The 17,562-nt window shown below is 41.0% G+C and overlaps 1 protein-coding gene across 1 annotated transcript in view; it reads right to left on the bottom strand.

The window, feature by feature from the left end:
- Position 1: 1 nt before the first annotated feature.
- Positions 2-17,562, bottom strand: part of cap1 (CAP, adenylate cyclase-associated protein 1 (yeast)) — a 41,601-nt gene continuing 24,040 nt past the window's right edge. The window contains exons 2-14 of the mRNA XM_061059047.1: positions 16,726-16,802; positions 10,097-10,204; positions 9,757-9,857; positions 9,581-9,658; positions 8,558-8,701; positions 7,022-7,107; positions 5,997-6,102; positions 5,411-5,594; positions 4,920-5,098; positions 4,071-4,194; positions 3,182-3,264; positions 2,189-2,335; positions 2-1,231 (exon numbers count right to left, since the gene is read on the bottom strand). Of these exons, the coding sequence (XP_060915030.1) occupies positions 1,148-1,231; positions 2,189-2,335; positions 3,182-3,264; positions 4,071-4,194; positions 4,920-5,098; positions 5,411-5,594; positions 5,997-6,102; positions 7,022-7,107; positions 8,558-8,701; positions 9,581-9,658; positions 9,757-9,857; positions 10,097-10,202 (1,422 nt within the window). The 5' untranslated portion in view covers positions 10,203-10,204; positions 16,726-16,802 and the 3' untranslated portion in view covers positions 2-1,147. The remainder of the gene's footprint in view (positions 1,232-2,188; positions 2,336-3,181; positions 3,265-4,070; positions 4,195-4,919; positions 5,099-5,410; positions 5,595-5,996; positions 6,103-7,021; positions 7,108-8,557; positions 8,702-9,580; positions 9,659-9,756; positions 9,858-10,096; positions 10,205-16,725; positions 16,803-17,562) is intronic.

Raw genomic sequence — 17,562 nt, 5'->3', positions numbered from 1 at the left:
ATTGTGTATTGCAACATTTTTAATGATGTCTCCAGTACTAATGAGCAGATCTCTGATTTTGGACCCAAAATAAAAATGAAGTCAAAGAATAAGAGTCGATGTAAAAGAAGTCAGTGGAGAGCAGAGTAGACGTGGCTACCATTATTATTACAGACTCTTCAACAGTTGTTCATATTTATTACGGATGGTTACAGCAGATGTTTCCACTACAGAGGCGGAGTTTTAAAAACAGTCGACGATCACATCCTTTCAGCCTCGTCTTTATCTTCGTCTCTCTTTCACAAACTTTCTCTTACACGTCTCCTCATGTGGAATGTTTTTTTTTATACTCGGGAATGTCCTATGAGTGGGTTTAGGGGGGAAAGCACATGGAATGATAATTATCCTGCAGCTTTGAATTGTTCAAACATCATCTAGATGGAGCGTTTTTCTGATGTGTATAACGTGATTTCACTCTTTATTTATGTGCTCTGACACTTATTTATTATCCACTATGAATGTTAATATCAATACAGTCAACATCAGCAGAGGTGATATGATGCCTTTATCTCCTGTAAGAGGGCGTAGGTGGAAGTGCTTCACCAGTGAATTGCATAATAACAGAAATCGATCAGACTTAAAAAAAACACATTAGCCCATCCTGACCAGGAAAAGAAGAAAGGAATAACAGCCTGAAGCGTCCTGATTGGCTGCAGTGCTTGTGTCGTAAGGGGCTTCTTGTTCCCCTGTTGGCTAGTCTACAAGTTAAATTTAGCTTAGCATTATCCTGATAGATATGAAATATCACACAGAGCATCGCAGCTATTGGCAAAACTCAGGAATGTTTTTTTTGGAAAAGTGCTCACAGGCAAATTCATTGGAACGATAAGCTGCTCCCTGCTGATTGGCTGGAGGATTTGCTCCAGAGAGTAAAAAGCGAGCAGACCTCTCATTGGCTGATGGAAGGGACAGCTTAAGCTGTGATTGGCTGATAAAATGATGGAGGGGAGGGGAGATATAAACGCATGAGGTCCAAATCTCAGTCTACAGTGTGAGAGTTAGCTGGTGGGGCGGTGGATCAGTCAGGAAGGCAATTTGCAAAAAAAGGGAATGGGGATGGGTGTGGAGGAGGAGGAGGAGCGGCAGGTTTACTCTCCGCCCCCTCTTTCTAGCCGGCGATTTCTGTTGCTGTGGTGGCGAGCTTCTTGCCGTCCCAGACGGTCTTGAACTGCTCGGGAACAGGGAACTCCACCTGAGAAAGAGAGAGAAGGCGAGCTGAGTTTTTTTTAATTCTAGGACAACATTAAAAAAGGACGAGTCTGGCAAACAAAAGTCATCAAGTCACACTTTCACCACCTCATTAATATCATCAATGCTAACTCTCAACGACCCTCACACACACACTGCATATCCACGAGATCTCATCACTTTCTACAAAGCAACGATTGAACGCATTCTCGTTACAAACAGGACAGGAAAAAATGCTTCCACACATACAGGACATTTACACCACCAGCTGAAAGAGGAAGGCATTACACATCTCTACCGTCCTTCAGGAAAACGTTTAAAGAGCATGAATGAAACGGCTCGAGGACAGTTTTTCTCTCCAGGTAATCAGACTACTGAACAGTAGCATTACAGTTTTTTATTTTTTATATTCAGGTCTAATTACAGATTTTCTTTTTACATTCAGGTCTAATTACAGATTTTTTATTTTTTATATTCAGGTCTAATTACAGTTTTTTTTATTTTTTATATTCAGGTCTAATTACAGATTTTTTTCCTCAACTGTTTTTAGGTTCTTGTTTAAATTACACATGTTTTTTTTTTTTTATCCCTGCACGGGTTATGTACATTTCTTGTATAAGTCTATTTTTAATTGCACAGTTTAAGTTTGATTCATCTAGGGGTATTCTTTAAATCTTTTTTTTTGGTTAATATATATGTATGGGAGGGGGGGGCGTCGGTTTTGTGGTTTAATTTTTAACAAATGTTTCATGTCATGTACGTCTTTGTAACCTGCTACTGGATTTCCCTCAGGATCAATGAAGTATTTATCTATCCATCATGTGCTGCCTCAGATCCTCCTCACACAAAACATCATCTATTTAAGATTTGATGGCCGAGGACGAAGCTCTCCACTCCTCCACCGACAGACAACAGGCCAAACAAAAGAAGTCATCAAAAAGTTTTTAGAAAGGTCACTCACAAAGTCGCCTTCTTCGCCTTTGGGTACCAGGATGTTCATCTCTGAGCTCTTGGCGCTGACGATCTCGCAGCTCAGAGAGTCTTTGCTCAGGTAGACGTGGCACCCGTCCGTCTTGTTGATGGAGATGGTGGGGACCTTACCAATGACCTGGATATCAAAAAAGACGACAACAATATGTGTGATGTTTCTCAAACTGGGGAAATAGGGAAAAATCTGGAGACTGTGGAAAACTCTGCACTCTTATTTATTATCTGTAATATTACTGTCTGATGTCTATAAGCTTGTACATTCATGCAGGTGTGCATGATCTACACTCTTACTGTGGCGTAACTGAAATCGAGCAGGGGTCCAATTGGGGGCCAGACAGACCCTTAAGTCTGTCAAAAAAAGTCTCAGGGTGAATAGCTCTTATTCAACACAAAACCACGCTATGAAATACAATTAAATCAAAGTTAATTTATACATTTAACATAAATTCAGGACAACAGAAATATTTCATATTTAAACAAAACATCTCATAACTAAAGGTCAAAATCACAAGTTCATCAAAAACGAAGATTTAAACCAGTCCAATGTTCTCATAAAAAATATGAATATTGAAGAAAGAGAGGGGTTGAGGGTGTGTGTGTGTGTGTGTGTGTGTGTGTGTGTGTGTGTGTGTGTGTGTGTGTGTGTGTGTGTGTGGGTGTGTGAGTCTGTTTGGGCGGGGGAAGGAGAGATTGGAGACCAGAAACAGGGGAAGTCTTGAGGTGAGGTAACACAGAGAGAGAGTGAGACGATATCACCTGTTCAGGTTTTGGTTCCTGAGAGGTACATACTTATTTGCAGCTTCTTAGTTTGGGCTTTTATTTAATAAAACTTTTATTCTAGTTCTGTATATTTCTCTCTTTGTTTGGTCTTGTAGCAAAGACAGAAACTGAAGAGTGATGAGACGGCAGAGATCAGAAAAGCTGACTCCCTGCGTCTGGTAGAAACACTTCTCGTTGTTCTCACCTGAATCTTCACGTCCTTGCAGTTGATGACCTCTATGATGCCCACGACGTCATCGAACACCAGGCCCGTTTTCTTACAGTTGTCTGACGGAGAGAAATAAACGTATGCTTTAGGTGCACAGAGATACGTATGGAGTGTGAATGTCGAGACTTTTCTGTGTGTGTATTTAATTCATGGATTATTTTAATCTACTATTATTTGCATTTTCAAGCAGAATGAGCAGGTAGAGCAAAAACCTTTAACCATCATACTCTGATTAACCCTGATCCTGTACACCTCATGAGCCAATATTTATTCATCAGTTAGCACATGTTTCACAGCACACTTATTTCAGTCAACATATATAAAGTTTTCCACTAGGAAAAGCGTAGAAATAGGAGAATAAAAATACAAAACCAAGAAAAGACAGTAAGTAAATTTTGACCGAAAAGGTGCAGGCTGAAGCTTTATCTTATTATACCTTCCCTTATTACAAATCCTATTATTTTAGGCACTACTAGTTTGGTTACAACGATCATCATCATGGTGTTTTTATTACTCATTTTATTAAGTAATAGCACAAGCAGCCTCATGAACACTCAGAGGCTCAAGCAAACAACAGTAGTTGTTGTTTTTCTGATTTTATTTGGTCAAAAACAAAAAGACAACTATTTATTTGGAAGTGCGATTGATTTTCTAGATAATTTTCTATCATAGCCATAACACATAAGATATACATTTATAAAAGCAGTTTATTTCACCCACAATTACAGTCGAGTATACTTTGGTTAAAGGTTTGCTTGCAGGCATTTCCAATCGATGGTTTTCTTACCAGAGGACGACAGTAGTTTTAATAGATTGAATGTATTTTTCAGTTTTCATCCAGCACACAGCTGTTGTTTTTTCTTACCTATAATGATGGAGTTGAGTTTGCCCTTGACCGTCAGGGTGCTCTTGTTACACTTGAAAGCGTAAACCACCTGTTTGAGTTCAGTGTCGTTGATCACCAGGTTTTGGTTGTCCTCTTGGTTTTCCTGCAGAACGACAAAAACGAAAAGTGAATCACAAAATAGAGAAAACTACTTCAAGGAGAAAGTTTGAGATTAAAGCTCCTGTGAGGAACTTTCTGCTTGCGTTGATTTTGGCGCCCCCCGGTGGACAAAACAGTATCTCATCTGTTTGCTGATTCTGTCCTTCGGTGTAAGAAGTGTAAAAATAATCTCATCCTGCTGCCTTTAACAGTCAAATGTATCACTTATTCAGAATCTTTGCTGTAAATAAAGTCTGTTTGGGCGGCGTGCAGTTCATCACTTTGTCTGACACCGACCCCCGCCACATCAGATTCAGGCATTTAAAATAACTTTAAAGGTTGTTTTTTCTTGTTGCTGATGGTCTCGTGCTATAACAGTTCATCAGTATTAATTTCATTACCCCCCAAAAAGTCCTCACAGGAGCTTTAAATCGATAAAGAGTTCATATAAAACTTATAAATAAATATCTTAAATTTTAGTTACAGTTCTTCAATGACTTCAACATAAAACAAACAACTCCCAAAATGTTCCAATTTTTCCCATTTCATCCCACCTTTTACTTTTGAAATGAAACATTAAATTGTTTTAAAGTAATCGAGACAAAACCTTTAAAAACTAAATTAATTAAAAAGCTAATTTAAACAGTTTCAACTCCAGCTTGGACTTGGACACAGCTGTGATTTCTCAGGTAACTTTTTTTTTTCCACGTTGGTGAACTAACAACGCACCACTTTCCACTTCTTCCCGTCCAGCTCCAACACCGGGGGCAGCTTCTTGGTGGGGGTGGCAGACGCAGCAGGTCGGGGAGTCTGGGAGGCGAAAGGTTTGGGCCCAGTGCGTACGGCACTCTGACCCCTCAGACCAGGGTTCTTGTGGGTCTTCTGGTCGTCGCTGACGTGCTTCAGACCTGGAGAGGTCAGTTTAAACAGTTAGTGAGAAGAACAGGAAATAACTGATCATTTATAAATGAGGAAAACTGAAACATTTTCTTCAAGGTTCAGTATTTGTTCTCACTGCTCTATCACTATATTCTACAGTTCAGTATTTGTTCTCACTGTTCTATTACTATATTCTATAGTTCAGTATGGACGGCGGCCAGCTTTACACACTAAACTTTACTTTTCTAACTTTCAGTCTAGGCCTGGAAATACATCAGGTGTGCGCATGTGGAAACAGCATTTAACCAGGAGAAGAAGGGCGTTAAGATGTGACCACCTACCACTGGTGATGTCAGACCCTTTGTTGAGTGCGGCGAACAAAGCGTTGCGAGGGTCGGGTCCCGAGTCGCCGCCGCTGGGAGAGGGTCCGCCGAAGTCTGCTGGGGGAGGAGGTCCAGGGGGAGGAGGGGGAGGACAACCAGCAGGGGCACTGGGGGGAGCTGCAGAGGCCGAAGCTACAGGACCCTGTCGATCAAAATCCCAGATCAGTTAATTCACTAAAAGTGTGATAAAACAAGCCACAAAGTTCATTTCTGGACACTCAAGACAAAAGTTAGAAGAACTTTTGTCATAATTCTTAGAGATCTTTGTGTTTGTAGTTTGTAGATTTTAGTCTGTTATAAATATTTTAGTATTCTTGTTTTTATGTTCTTAAATCCAGAGTTTGATGTAGTGTCTTTTCTCTGGCTGTAGCTGCTGTAACAGTGTCGTTTCCAGCAAATAATTAATAAATATCTGAGCATGTTGAACCAGATATCAGCACAGATGTTTGATATTCTAAACATCGTGACTTCAGTGAAAAGCTTTGTCACTTGTAAAACGATCTCTTTGGAGGGTAACTGAAGTATCATTCCTCTGCAGACTCACAGTCTTGCTCCAGCTCAGCCCGGTGGTGTGGTGCTGTTTGATGTAAGTCTGCAGATCAGTCCAGATGAGGAGATAAGCCTTCACCCAGTCCACGTGCGTCTTGTCCCTGTGAGGAAAACAAGACGGCCTTTTGATGAAAAACCTGTGCATTAAACGTTTTTATCTGCCTCTGGTAATGTTTTAAATCCTCTCCAGTGGTCTCTACACTAGTGGACTAGAACAGGAAGTTACAAGTGAAAGAGAACATTTTTACAAAAAGAGGCAGCGAGTCTGGAGGGAGGTAAAGTTCAAACAAAGTGTTATGAAGGCGATCTTTCACACTTAAGTCTTAACATGACTTTTGTATGTCTTTAGTGTTCCCGCTGTCCATGCTCCTCCTCTTTCCATTAATCAAGACCAAACATGGAACCTGCTCCCCGGCAAGAAATGGTCAACTAAATAAAGGCTGTTTTGCTTTTCTTCCCCAGCAGGGTGTCTGGATTTCTTTTTTTTTTTTTTACATTTTAAAATATTTGAACATTAATACAATATCTGCATTTTGATATTTTACTCCAAAGTCTTTTATTCATAGACGACACACTTGTTCTGAATCTACTGCAGAGATTTTTAGCGGGCCCCCCCGACAGATTAAGCGCTGCATTTCTGTCAAACTGAAAGAACCATCAACATGCTAACTGGGATCACAGTAACATCTACCTTCTAACTGGTCTGTCCCTCTAATCTGCTCGTAAACATGAAAAGTTTAGTTGCAGGAACGAGCACACAGGAAGTCTAGCAGCGTCACGTTGCAGCGCTGACTCAGTAAAAGTTTAAAAAAAAAAGGAGCCAGGAGGAAGGAAAGATGGAGGACAGATGGGCTGAACAAACTGTTTGGCTGCATCATTGAAGTCCATCTGGCTCTTTTTTAAAATGTCAACACATCTCCAAAAACAAATAACAAGGTTTTTTAGAGAGAGAGATCATGATACTGTTTGGTGAAATATTAAAGTGGTCTTTGACAGTTTTTCCGCTGCAGGTTTACTCACTTGTCCTTGAAGTCCTTGAGCACACGGTTGGTGTAGAACATGGCGGCGTCCTGCATCTCTTTAACATAAGGACCTGGTTTAGGAGCCTGGGACAAGAAACAAGACGACAACAGGTCATGAGAGGTCACTTAAGTTGTTCATCCTCTTTGCTTTCTTGCTGAGAGATGGAGAAGTCTGGAGGTAATTAGATGAGCTTTAAAAGAAGAATGAAAGAGAATTCACTCTCTTCAAAGTTAGAGCTGCAACACCCAGTGTAGAAAAGATGAAGCCAATGCAAAATCCCCCTTTAGTTCCTGAGTTTAAATGCAAATTTATACAGCAGATAAACAAGTTTGATATCAAGAGCTCATTTCTTTAATATGATCTCACTGTGCTGGGAAAGACATTTATATAACGCCTCTGTTTTGATTCCATGAAACCTCAGAGTTATTCATACATTTGCATAATTTGTGTTGTGTCTGAGTTGACCAACAGGTGGATGCATTGTTTACCAGGAGGCTAGGGGGTCCGCCTCTTTACCTGTTTCTATATAAAAAAAAGGTAAGGCAGGTTGAGACAGCATTTCCAATATGGAGACCGCCATCACAGGGTTTCAAAACACCTCTTCAGAAACCACAGGGTGCCTAAGACCATGTCCATGTTTTTACACACTCTATAGTTACTGCAGGTACAAATGAAGTTTCCATGATACCCAGAGATGGAAAATCACATGTTAGGTATGAGACAAATACAACTACGGGTTTACCTCATTTTTAAATACTGAAAAACTGTAAGGTTTACCCGATTGTGTAGAAGGAAAACTAGAATATGTTCAAGTATTCTCAAGCAGTTTATTTGAATTGAAGCACTTCCTGACCTTGAAACCTCTGCGGTTAAAGTTGATAATTTCTCAAACTTTGAATTAACTCAACTGTACAATATTTTAAAGCAACAGCAATAATGACAAAACATACCGACTGGAAGCAGGGGGGACACAGACGCAGGATTGTTTTTACTAATTAGTGAGGAAGGAAGATTCTGATTGGTAGATTCTGCTCTTTGGACAGAGACAGGCCAGCCGTTTCCAATATTTATGCTAAGAAAAACTGCTGCTGGGTTCTGCCTCAAATCAAGTATTTAAACATGAATCCATCCTCTTAGCAAGAGAGCGAGTGATTCCCCAAAGATGTCAAACTATTCTTTATAACTGGAATAAAAACTGAAGGAAAAGACTTCAGCTCAGAGGCCGAGATTATAATGAGATCTACAAACATACAAGTAATGAGCGCATCCATTATGTGTGTTTGAAAAGTGATGCATTATTCATGAGGATCAAAACGACAAAACAAAGAGTTAATTCTCTGAAACTGTAACAGTGAAGCTCTGTTCTGGCGGCCGCGTGTCAGCCAAGAAACCGTCGCTCACCCGACGCCGATGACAGAATCCGAGAGGCTTGTTTCCGGCTTTTTCCACACTCTTTTTATCCTCACTCATGAAGTACACACACACAGCCAGGCTCTCCCTTACACACAAAGCAAAACAGTTCCCCTGACTCACCACGGCAATCCATCCGAGCGCCGGCACGCTCTCGCTCACGGCGGAGAGGTGGTTGAAAAGCTGCGACGTGCGGTTCTGCTCGCGAAATGTCTGCACCTGCTCCACGATTTTGCACACCGGCTGCAGGATGGTCTTCAGAGCGCTCTGAGCAGGAAAAAGGATGACACGAGAATTCATCATTAAAAACAGATCACATCTATGGTATATGTCAACGGTCGGACTTGAACCAGGGACACCGAGCGAGGACTGTGGCCACAAGGGGCGCACTATTTAACATCTGAGATAAACTGACGCCCCAATGGAAAATGCTGTTAAAAGATCAGGGGGGAGGGGGGGGCGACAGTGGCATGGTGGTTTGTGCTGGTGCCTCATGTATTAGGGCGGTGGTCCACCAGGCGGGCGGCCTGGGTTCAAGTCCGACCTATGGCCCCTCTTCCCACATGTCATGCTCCCTCTACCTGATTTCCATTTAACTATCTGTACAATGAAGGCACAAAAATAAAATCTAGAAAATAAAACAGATCACATCTATAGTACATGTCAAAGGTCGGACTTGAACCTGGGACACCGCGAGGACTGTGGCCACAAGGGGCGCACTATTTAACGTCTGAGATAAACTGACGCCCCAATGGAAAATGTAGTAAAAAGATCAGGTGGTAGATTTTTAGAGAAAGGGTTTTTTTTTTTTTTTAATTCTTTCAGCCTGTTGATTTTTTTGTGTAAAAAAAGTTCTATCGCTAATTTTCTTTTTAACTTAAAAATATGAAGTTTCAGATTTCCAGGAAATTCTTTCAAGCTGGATTTAAAATGGTGACGTGTATTCCAGCGCGGTAGTTGTAGTTATGTTGTTATATCGTTAAATATTCAGGGATGTGATCGTCCAGTTTAAATCCATCTGAAATATTCAGCAGCCGCTTTTAAGAGGCCCGCTTCACCGATTATTCAAACGTATTGATCAGTGCTGTTCCATTACCTGCAAACGTTGACTGAATAATTACACGTGTGTGTGTGTTTTAGACTCACATCAGCGGGTTTCTGGCAGGAGGATGCTTTCATGAGGACTTGTCTCCCAGAGCTGAAGCCCTGCTTGACCATTTCTGCCTGGAAGGGGAAAAAAGCAGATTTCAGTTTCATCAGTAAGACACAAGAGATGAGAGAGAGTGAGGTATTCACATACAGTGTAGCGTGTTAAAACTCACATGTTTCTGGACGTCGCCCCCGATCTTCTGGCTGAGGGACAGGTACTGAGCCACGGGACCGCTGACGATCACGTCAAAGGCCTCGACGAACGCAGAAACAGCTACACACGAGAGAAGAAAGGGGGGAAAAGCCTTTAGACATTTACCGCTAACCAGGCATCATATTTATTCATCCTCCAGAAAAGAGCCATGAAAATCAAAAATAAGTAAACAAGCAGATAACCAGGAAGTCCTCTTTTCATCAAACTCAACACACCTACATTAAACAAGCGGCAAAGGAGCCACAGGTCGGATTCAAACCCATTTCGGTTGTTGTTGTTTTTTGGTTAGTAATCTTTACCTCCTCCAGAGGAGTCTCCACCGGCGCTGCCTCCAGGGCCCGACATGGACTCCACACGACCCACCGCCATCTCCAGCCGCTGCACCAGACTCGCCAACTGATCCATAGCTGTGAGGCGGAGAAACACACGCGGAGGATGAGTGCCTTTCCTGTGCAGAATTTAAATATCTGCAACATCATTTTCTGGAGTAAAAGTACGAGTAACAAAGTCAGAAAATACCCCTCTATAAGTTTAAGTCCTTTAAGATACAGAAATAACTTACTGGGAAAATCTCACGGTATTACAAATGTAGATAACTTTCAAATGAGAGACTCTTATTCCATCCTCTAACACAACATGTCCTGATGAAGGTTTGACCGACTGATGCTAAAGGGGGGGGGGACCACCAAAGTTCAGATTCCTCCAGGTCTTTTCTTAAACCACTCCCTACATACTTCCACTGTTTGCACGCTCATGTGGAGGGTCCGCACCATTGAGCGTCGGCCAAACCCTCTGAAGTGTGTACTTAAACCCTCTGCACTGAACAACAGGTGTAACACCTTTTCATTGGTCGTCATGCGTTATCTTCTTTAAAAACTTATAATCTTTTAAATTAGTAGTATCATACAGGTGTAAATATCATACACTAAGCGTTATAATCAGCTTATTCATGTTTTTAAAAAGGTGTTTATTTTACTGTGAGGCGTCTTATGTTTACAGAGAGTTACAAAAAACAAATCATCTTATAAACATCTGATTGATTATATATTATTTGAGTGACATAAAATCATCGTTATTTTAAGTTCCCGTTCTGCTGTATTAATTCCCTCCACATTAACGAAGGCTTCTCCATTCAGCTGAGGGCGTGAGGTCAGACGGCGTGCGAGTGTGGAAGGAGACGTTCAGGAAGGCCCATCATTTTTTTTTAACAACTAGCAATGACACAAATCCTTTCCCACTTCCTGTTTGTCCCTCTCATTAAAGTTGTATCCTTTTCTTATTTGTCCTAATTGGGGACTGAATGTCTGCTGGGACAGACTGTGAGGAAATTACTGCAATTACACATGAGCTGCTTTTGGTAGAATAACAAACAGCAGAGTTCTGGATGCTGGGTAGTTCTGACCTTGATTTATTCCTGTGAGGCTCGACTGATTAGTGAAGCCGCCTGCTTTAAGATGTCAACACCACGACTGTTATTTCAGTAAGTCACATGTTTCACCTTGATATCCTGAAGCTGATTCTTCTCTGTCCTCTTAATGCGCAATGTTAAGAATTATTTTAAATGAATGTTTACATTACGAGAGAAACACTGCTGCCAACTGCCTGGTTTAAAGGTCACATATTATACAGAATCCACTTCACCATGTTCCTCTTACTCTAACATGTGTCTCTAGTCCGTCTACAAACCCCCCACTTATGAGAAAAGTCCATCCTATCCGTCTTTTATCCTGCTCTACTTTTCAGAAAATGTGTTCTCAAACAGGCCGTTTGGAGATTTTCCCTTCATGACATCACAAAGGGCGGTAACCCCTCCCCCAGGTGGGTGACACTCCCACAGCTAGGTGTTTGTTAAATTGACAAATGCTGTGTAATCAGTACACGATTTAGTGCCAAATGGTACTAACAGAAGTACTGAAGTGAGACACAGCCGGGATCACTTATTTCCTCGTTTGAGAAAACAAATAAGGGGAAATGATTTAGCATCATCATGAATTTTTTTAACTTTATGTTTTATTTCAGACCCATAGGTCCATATCATTATAAAAAAAACAAATAAAAAATGCAAGTCATTAACAAAGGGATGTAATCATTACATTTCAGTTTGTCAGCAATTAAAATACAAAGAGACATTTGCACCAGAGTTCCCAGAAACACGAGGAATACCTTGTGTCACTTAGTCAGTAGTTAAATGTGTGCAGCAGAGAAAAGCTCTTTGGGTCCCTGTAAATGATCTAATGAATCCCTAACCACTTAGTTGTTGTTTTTTTAACCCCCTATACTTTGGGAATACTTATTTATTAGATTTTTGTTTTAAAGTCATATCACAGCACATGAGCATAACGGTTGCAGTTATCACATCTTATTCAAAGTGATTTTGTGCGCATTAGTTTGTCATTAAAGTTGTTATCAACGTTTCTTTCAGAGACAAAGTCCACCAGACGTAAACAACATTTTTCTCTCTCTTAAGAGGCCCATTTCACCTCGTCATTAAAAGTCCTCTCAGTCTACCTCAAGAGAGGTTAAGCAACCAACAGAGAGGAGAAAAGATGAAGACTACAGGAAGATAGGATGTTTGAAACAGGTCAGGACTTGCCCAGTTAAAGTGTTCAGATCATTCCTTGTAGCAGCTGACTCGCAGTGACCCGTCCTGTTATCCCAACTATGTCGTTTACAGATTCTTCTTCGCTTCACAACAAAATGACTTCACACTTGAGCTCGAGTCGTCCGTAAACATCCTCTCTGCAGTCAGTGGGCCAACATGTAAACTGATTCTCCTACCTTACCCTTTTAAGAAACAGATTAACAAACTTAATCCAAGTCTAGCATAATCTTACACACACATACACACAGCTAAAGAGAGGGAGGCTAACGTTACATAAGACAGCTGTAACCCGACACCGCCTTCGTCTGTGGGACCGAGTGCCTCGCCGTCTCAGGTACTTACACCTGGCTCGCTATGAAAGGGGGGGGGGGAATCGCCCTCTCACTCTCACTAATGAAGAGCGCCCAAGACAAACCTGCTGCCACCGTCTCACTTTCTCTACAAAGCGACTCGGCTGAATGTGCAGAGATCTGATGACGGTGAAAGTTTGTGGCGGGTGGCGGATGAAGCAGGAGACACGTTTGTACGCAACTTCCTGGTTAGAAATAGCAGAAGCTGAAGCATTTAGATCATCTTACTAGGATGAAAAAAAAGAGAAGGCCTGGGTTTAAGATGTCAAAACTTGAGTTTAAGTGTAGATATTGGTGCCACAATCTTTGTCTTTTTTTAAAATGACATATTTTCACTCGGGCAGTGTGCTTGTATTGTTGTATTAATTTACATCGAGCTTTTGTAAAAGGAAAAAAAAATGGTTTGGTTGACAAAAGAGAAGCAAATTCCTCCCGATGGGAGACGCTGATGTTTTGTGCCTATAACAAAGGTTTGAAATGTGACCTGGTTTGAGTTTAAAGTTGAGAGGACAACAATGATTTTCTCTAGAAGGTGGAGATGCACCGATTGGGAAATTCAGGGCAGATACCGATGTTTGTTTCATGACTTCTTTTGGCGTCAGACTCCCACAATGCAACATTTTCTCTCATGTTAGACAATAAAAAAACAAGTCAGAGTTTGTTCAAACCTCTTCTCTGAATCAGTTGCACTAGATGTCAGGATTAAACTGATTTAGCACAACAAATAAACAGACATCAGTTCACATTATTTGCATTTCTGCTGATGTCTGTCAACGGGGCCGATATCGACGTTGAACCGATGCGTCCGTAAAAGAAGGTCAAAGTTTTTACAACAGAAAGAAATGTAACCTGAAGCTTTTTCAGAATGTGTTGTTTCAGTTATCACCCACTCTCTGGTTTAAGCCTCTATAGTGTGAGGACTTCCCGATTTCTAAAATCAAAAAAGAAGAAATCGCTGAGTTTACAGTCAGTTGGGTGCTTCAGTATTAGGGATGTGACCTCAGTACTTCTTGGCACTAAAAGATGATTAACACGTTCACAAAGATATTAAATTCACCTTTTGGTGCAAAAATGCAAAGATTCATAATATATATATTCTAACAAAATGTTTTGCTTATTTTGTGTAATTGCATTTAGGGACAGTCGTAAAAGAGGTGCATGTGTTTTTAAAACACTTGACAATGGGGAACCCCGTCTTTGACTTGATCAAAAATAAAACAGGACTCCTTCTCAGAGAAGCCGTTTGAAGTTCTGTCTCTTAATAAATCGGCACAACTGTCCACAAATGTCCCAACAAGCTAATCTGAGCTTCATGAGCGGTGCTTTTCTTACCTGGCATAAAACACAACTTAGAGAAAACGTGTGAGAAGAGCCTGACGCTATGATCACATGACTTCAGCATTTTACTGATGCCAACATTAAGCAGGTTGTTAGCAGGATAATATCACCTTAAATCAGGGTGAGGCGGGTTATGAATGATGTCAGCAATCAGGCTGTAAAGTGAAGTCATGAATAAGGAATTATATCAGCAGCATTAAGACTGTAATAGTGAGGGATACCATGAGCCAATCAGAAACTGTAAGACTAATAACAACCAACAAACTTTGTTTAAAAGTTGAATTGAGTGAATTTTAAAGCACCATGTTGCATTTTTCCTGCCTCATTTATTCACTAATTGACATTTGTGTTGCTGAAAGGTCGTGTTTGTTTTTGTTGTGTCATGCTAAAGAGCATCTTTTTTTGTGTCTGTACAGGATGGGCTTAGTAATTTCTCCACAAGACGCAGGGATAAAATTAGATTTTAAAAAAGCAGGACACACACCCCTTGACCTACATGCCTACATGTTCAGGGCTGCAGCAGCGTTTACGGTTTACCTGCAGATACCAGAGTTCAACTTCTACTCTTTCTGGCCTCAGCTGTCGTGACTCATCGACAACACAGGAAGGGAGTGGTCCATTTAGGTGTTTGAGGGAGTGATAGACACACACACACACAAAACAAGCAGTGAAATGTTCGAGTTGGGGATATCACAGCCTGTCCTCTCTTTAAAAACATTAATAAACTTCTTCCTGTTGAAACCCCTCCACGAGACACATTTGAACTTAGTGGTTTCCTTTCCATTTCATTCAGATACATTTCCTGAAGTGCACTAAAGTTAAATGAACACAACATATGTCCAGGCCAAAACGCTGAGCTTCAGGGGAAACTCCACTGCCCCCAAAAAACACAACTTTCCAGAGACATGAGGGCAGATACAACAATGAGTCACGGGGAGGAATCGTGCCTCTCATAACATTTTCCTAAAGATTATCCTTTAAGACCTAAAAAAGGCAAGACATGCAGAACTGGGACGGCGGGAACCAGAGTCGGAGAGAAGTGAGGCCTGTACATTTACACATGAACAGGGATATTTCCTCTGGTCAACAAAACCCCCAAAATACCAAAAACAAACAAACGATTCACAATGCCAACAAATGAGATCTGCAGCTGATATATGCATCATTTATTTAGACTTATTAGAGTATTAAAAGGTAAATTAAAATAGGGAATAGTACATTTCTGATGATTTAAAACAATATATATTATATGTATTAAATAATAATAATTCTGCCACAGAAAAAGGAGGTTTTGATCATTTTGTGGTACATTTATATGTGGCCTTAAAATCACATTTATACAATCCTGTCAATGTTAAAACATCATTTTGCAAATAAAATAAGCACATACATCGTATCATGTGTTTAAAGCATCAAAAAAAAGAAGTAAATGTTGTGTAATTAATCTATTTTTTTGTTTGCTTGTCTATAAGAATTGCATTCCTTTTTTTCTATAGATGCATTTACACCTGTAATCATTCAATCATTTTATAATATGGTTTTACTGCAATATACAAATCCATGCCAAGTGCTTTCAAATGCATACTTCTGCAGAAATGCAGCATCAGCATGCAGGGCAGTGAAGTGGGTTAGGCCTGTGTGAGGGTTTCTGCCTCAGGGCCAGGCGTTCAGACAAAAAGAAAAGAAGCGTCCAACTCGCCTTTTCTTTTTTAATATTTTAGCATTTGACAAGAATAAAAATCATTTACTCTTAATGCACAAGAGAGAGAGGGGGAAGTAGGCCACAGCTAGAACCGTGGAGACAGCCCCTTCTTTGGTGGACTCACAGAAATCAAGTTCAAGCCGCCGATGTTAATGCGATCACTCGGGGTTTTTCAATCAGACGGATGCTAACTTGGTAGCTAGCTTACAATGCTAACGCGGAGCCGGTGGGTGTTATGAGGAATTCTGCGCCCCGAGCAATTTGATTCCCCGCCTAGCCAAAAAAACCCTCACACACATGTTAAACATCGATTAAACAACAGGCGCTGAGGAGGACTTTTGCAGGCTTATGTTATCATAAAAGTTACATATTTTTTCCACTTGTTCTGCACTCGTTCACAATCAATCAGGATTCAGTCAATATGTGGAAAAAAATCCCCATCAATCAGTGTTTTTTACTGTTTCCCAAAGCAGCAAATTAAGCTGTAATAGAGGTGAAATAGTTAGCATGACGTGTGTCAAATATCTCATCCATATTGTCGAGTGTCTTCCTGTGTCTTTGGGCATTTCCTGGATTCTCATTCTCACACACACACACCCCTCCCTGTGTTAGCTAATGTTGCTTTAGTCTGCAGGAAAGAAAAAGAAGTTGCCACATATAACAGAGAAGAAGAAGAAGTGAGGTTAAAGGATGTGTGTTGGTGACGGCTAAGCTTCACATTTAGCTGCTAACAGTGACTTAAACCTCAAAGCTAGACAGCCTGGTGTGATGTTAGCATGTTAGCATCACACCGGTATTAATAAATACATTTGTGAATGCGGCGCGGCGGCGGCGAGCAGGAAGCGGCGACGCGCTGTTGTCTCTTTTGACGCCACAGCGGAAAACATTTTTAACCCCACTGTAAACAACAAACAGCAACACCTGCATGTAGCTCACCTGCTAAACTGGCTCGAGCGGTGATTTGGTATTCAAAAAATCGCCGTGAATCTCGCCGTGGGAGTGTGCAGTGTGTGCAGCAGGCTCGCAGACTGGGCTTCGTCTGTTCTGTTTTTTCTTCCTGTACGTCGGTAAATTTACCCAGCTGTCACCGCGCCGCGTTTCCGCCCTTGTTCGCGCAACTAATTCCTTTCCCATATAAGGAGTGTGAGAGGCAGAGGGCAGCAAAAAAAAAACATACAGGGGGGGAAATGAAGAAGCAAGTTTTCCTTCCTTTTATGATATATATCTGGATGTGGCAGATACGTCATCATGCTGTTTAAATAGTGCTCAGTTTCATGCAGAGAAAAAGTTATTAATAATGTATTTTTGCGTGCGGTGCAGGCAAGTGTTACATAATTACTGCTTCTGTGCAAACTCAGTGCTGCATGTTTCTTGTTCTCTATCATGCTTCAACATGTTTTGGTCTCCACTGCAAGGAAGCATGCTATTACTGAAGAGGAGATTGAGACACTGCATCCACGTTTATAAAATAAAGGGAGTCCCTCATGCAGAAGATTAAAGGCCTGTGCAGGAGTGAGAGAGTAAAAAAATTGAGATGAGGCATTCAAAGATGCAGCAGTGTCCCTTTTCCATTATCACTGTGACTACAGGGAGACACTGCAGAGGTTTATCCACAGTGCTCCTAAAGGGACAAAATAAGATGCGATAAAAAAAAGAAGGAAAACATCAATTTCAGACCTTAATTAACTGCAATTAACTAGTTCAGGGGTGGGCAACTGGCGGCCCCCATCAACCCTCAATGTGGCCCGCAGGTCAATTTTGACACATCAATTA

The sequence above is a fragment of the Labrus mixtus genome, chromosome 16, assembly GCF_963584025.1.
Source record: "Labrus mixtus chromosome 16, fLabMix1.1, whole genome shotgun sequence".
NCBI classification, from domain to species: Eukaryota; Metazoa; Chordata; class Actinopteri; order Labriformes; family Labridae; genus Labrus; species Labrus mixtus.
Note: the sequence above shows the minus strand (reverse complement) of the source record. Positions and strands in the feature narration are given on the sequence as shown.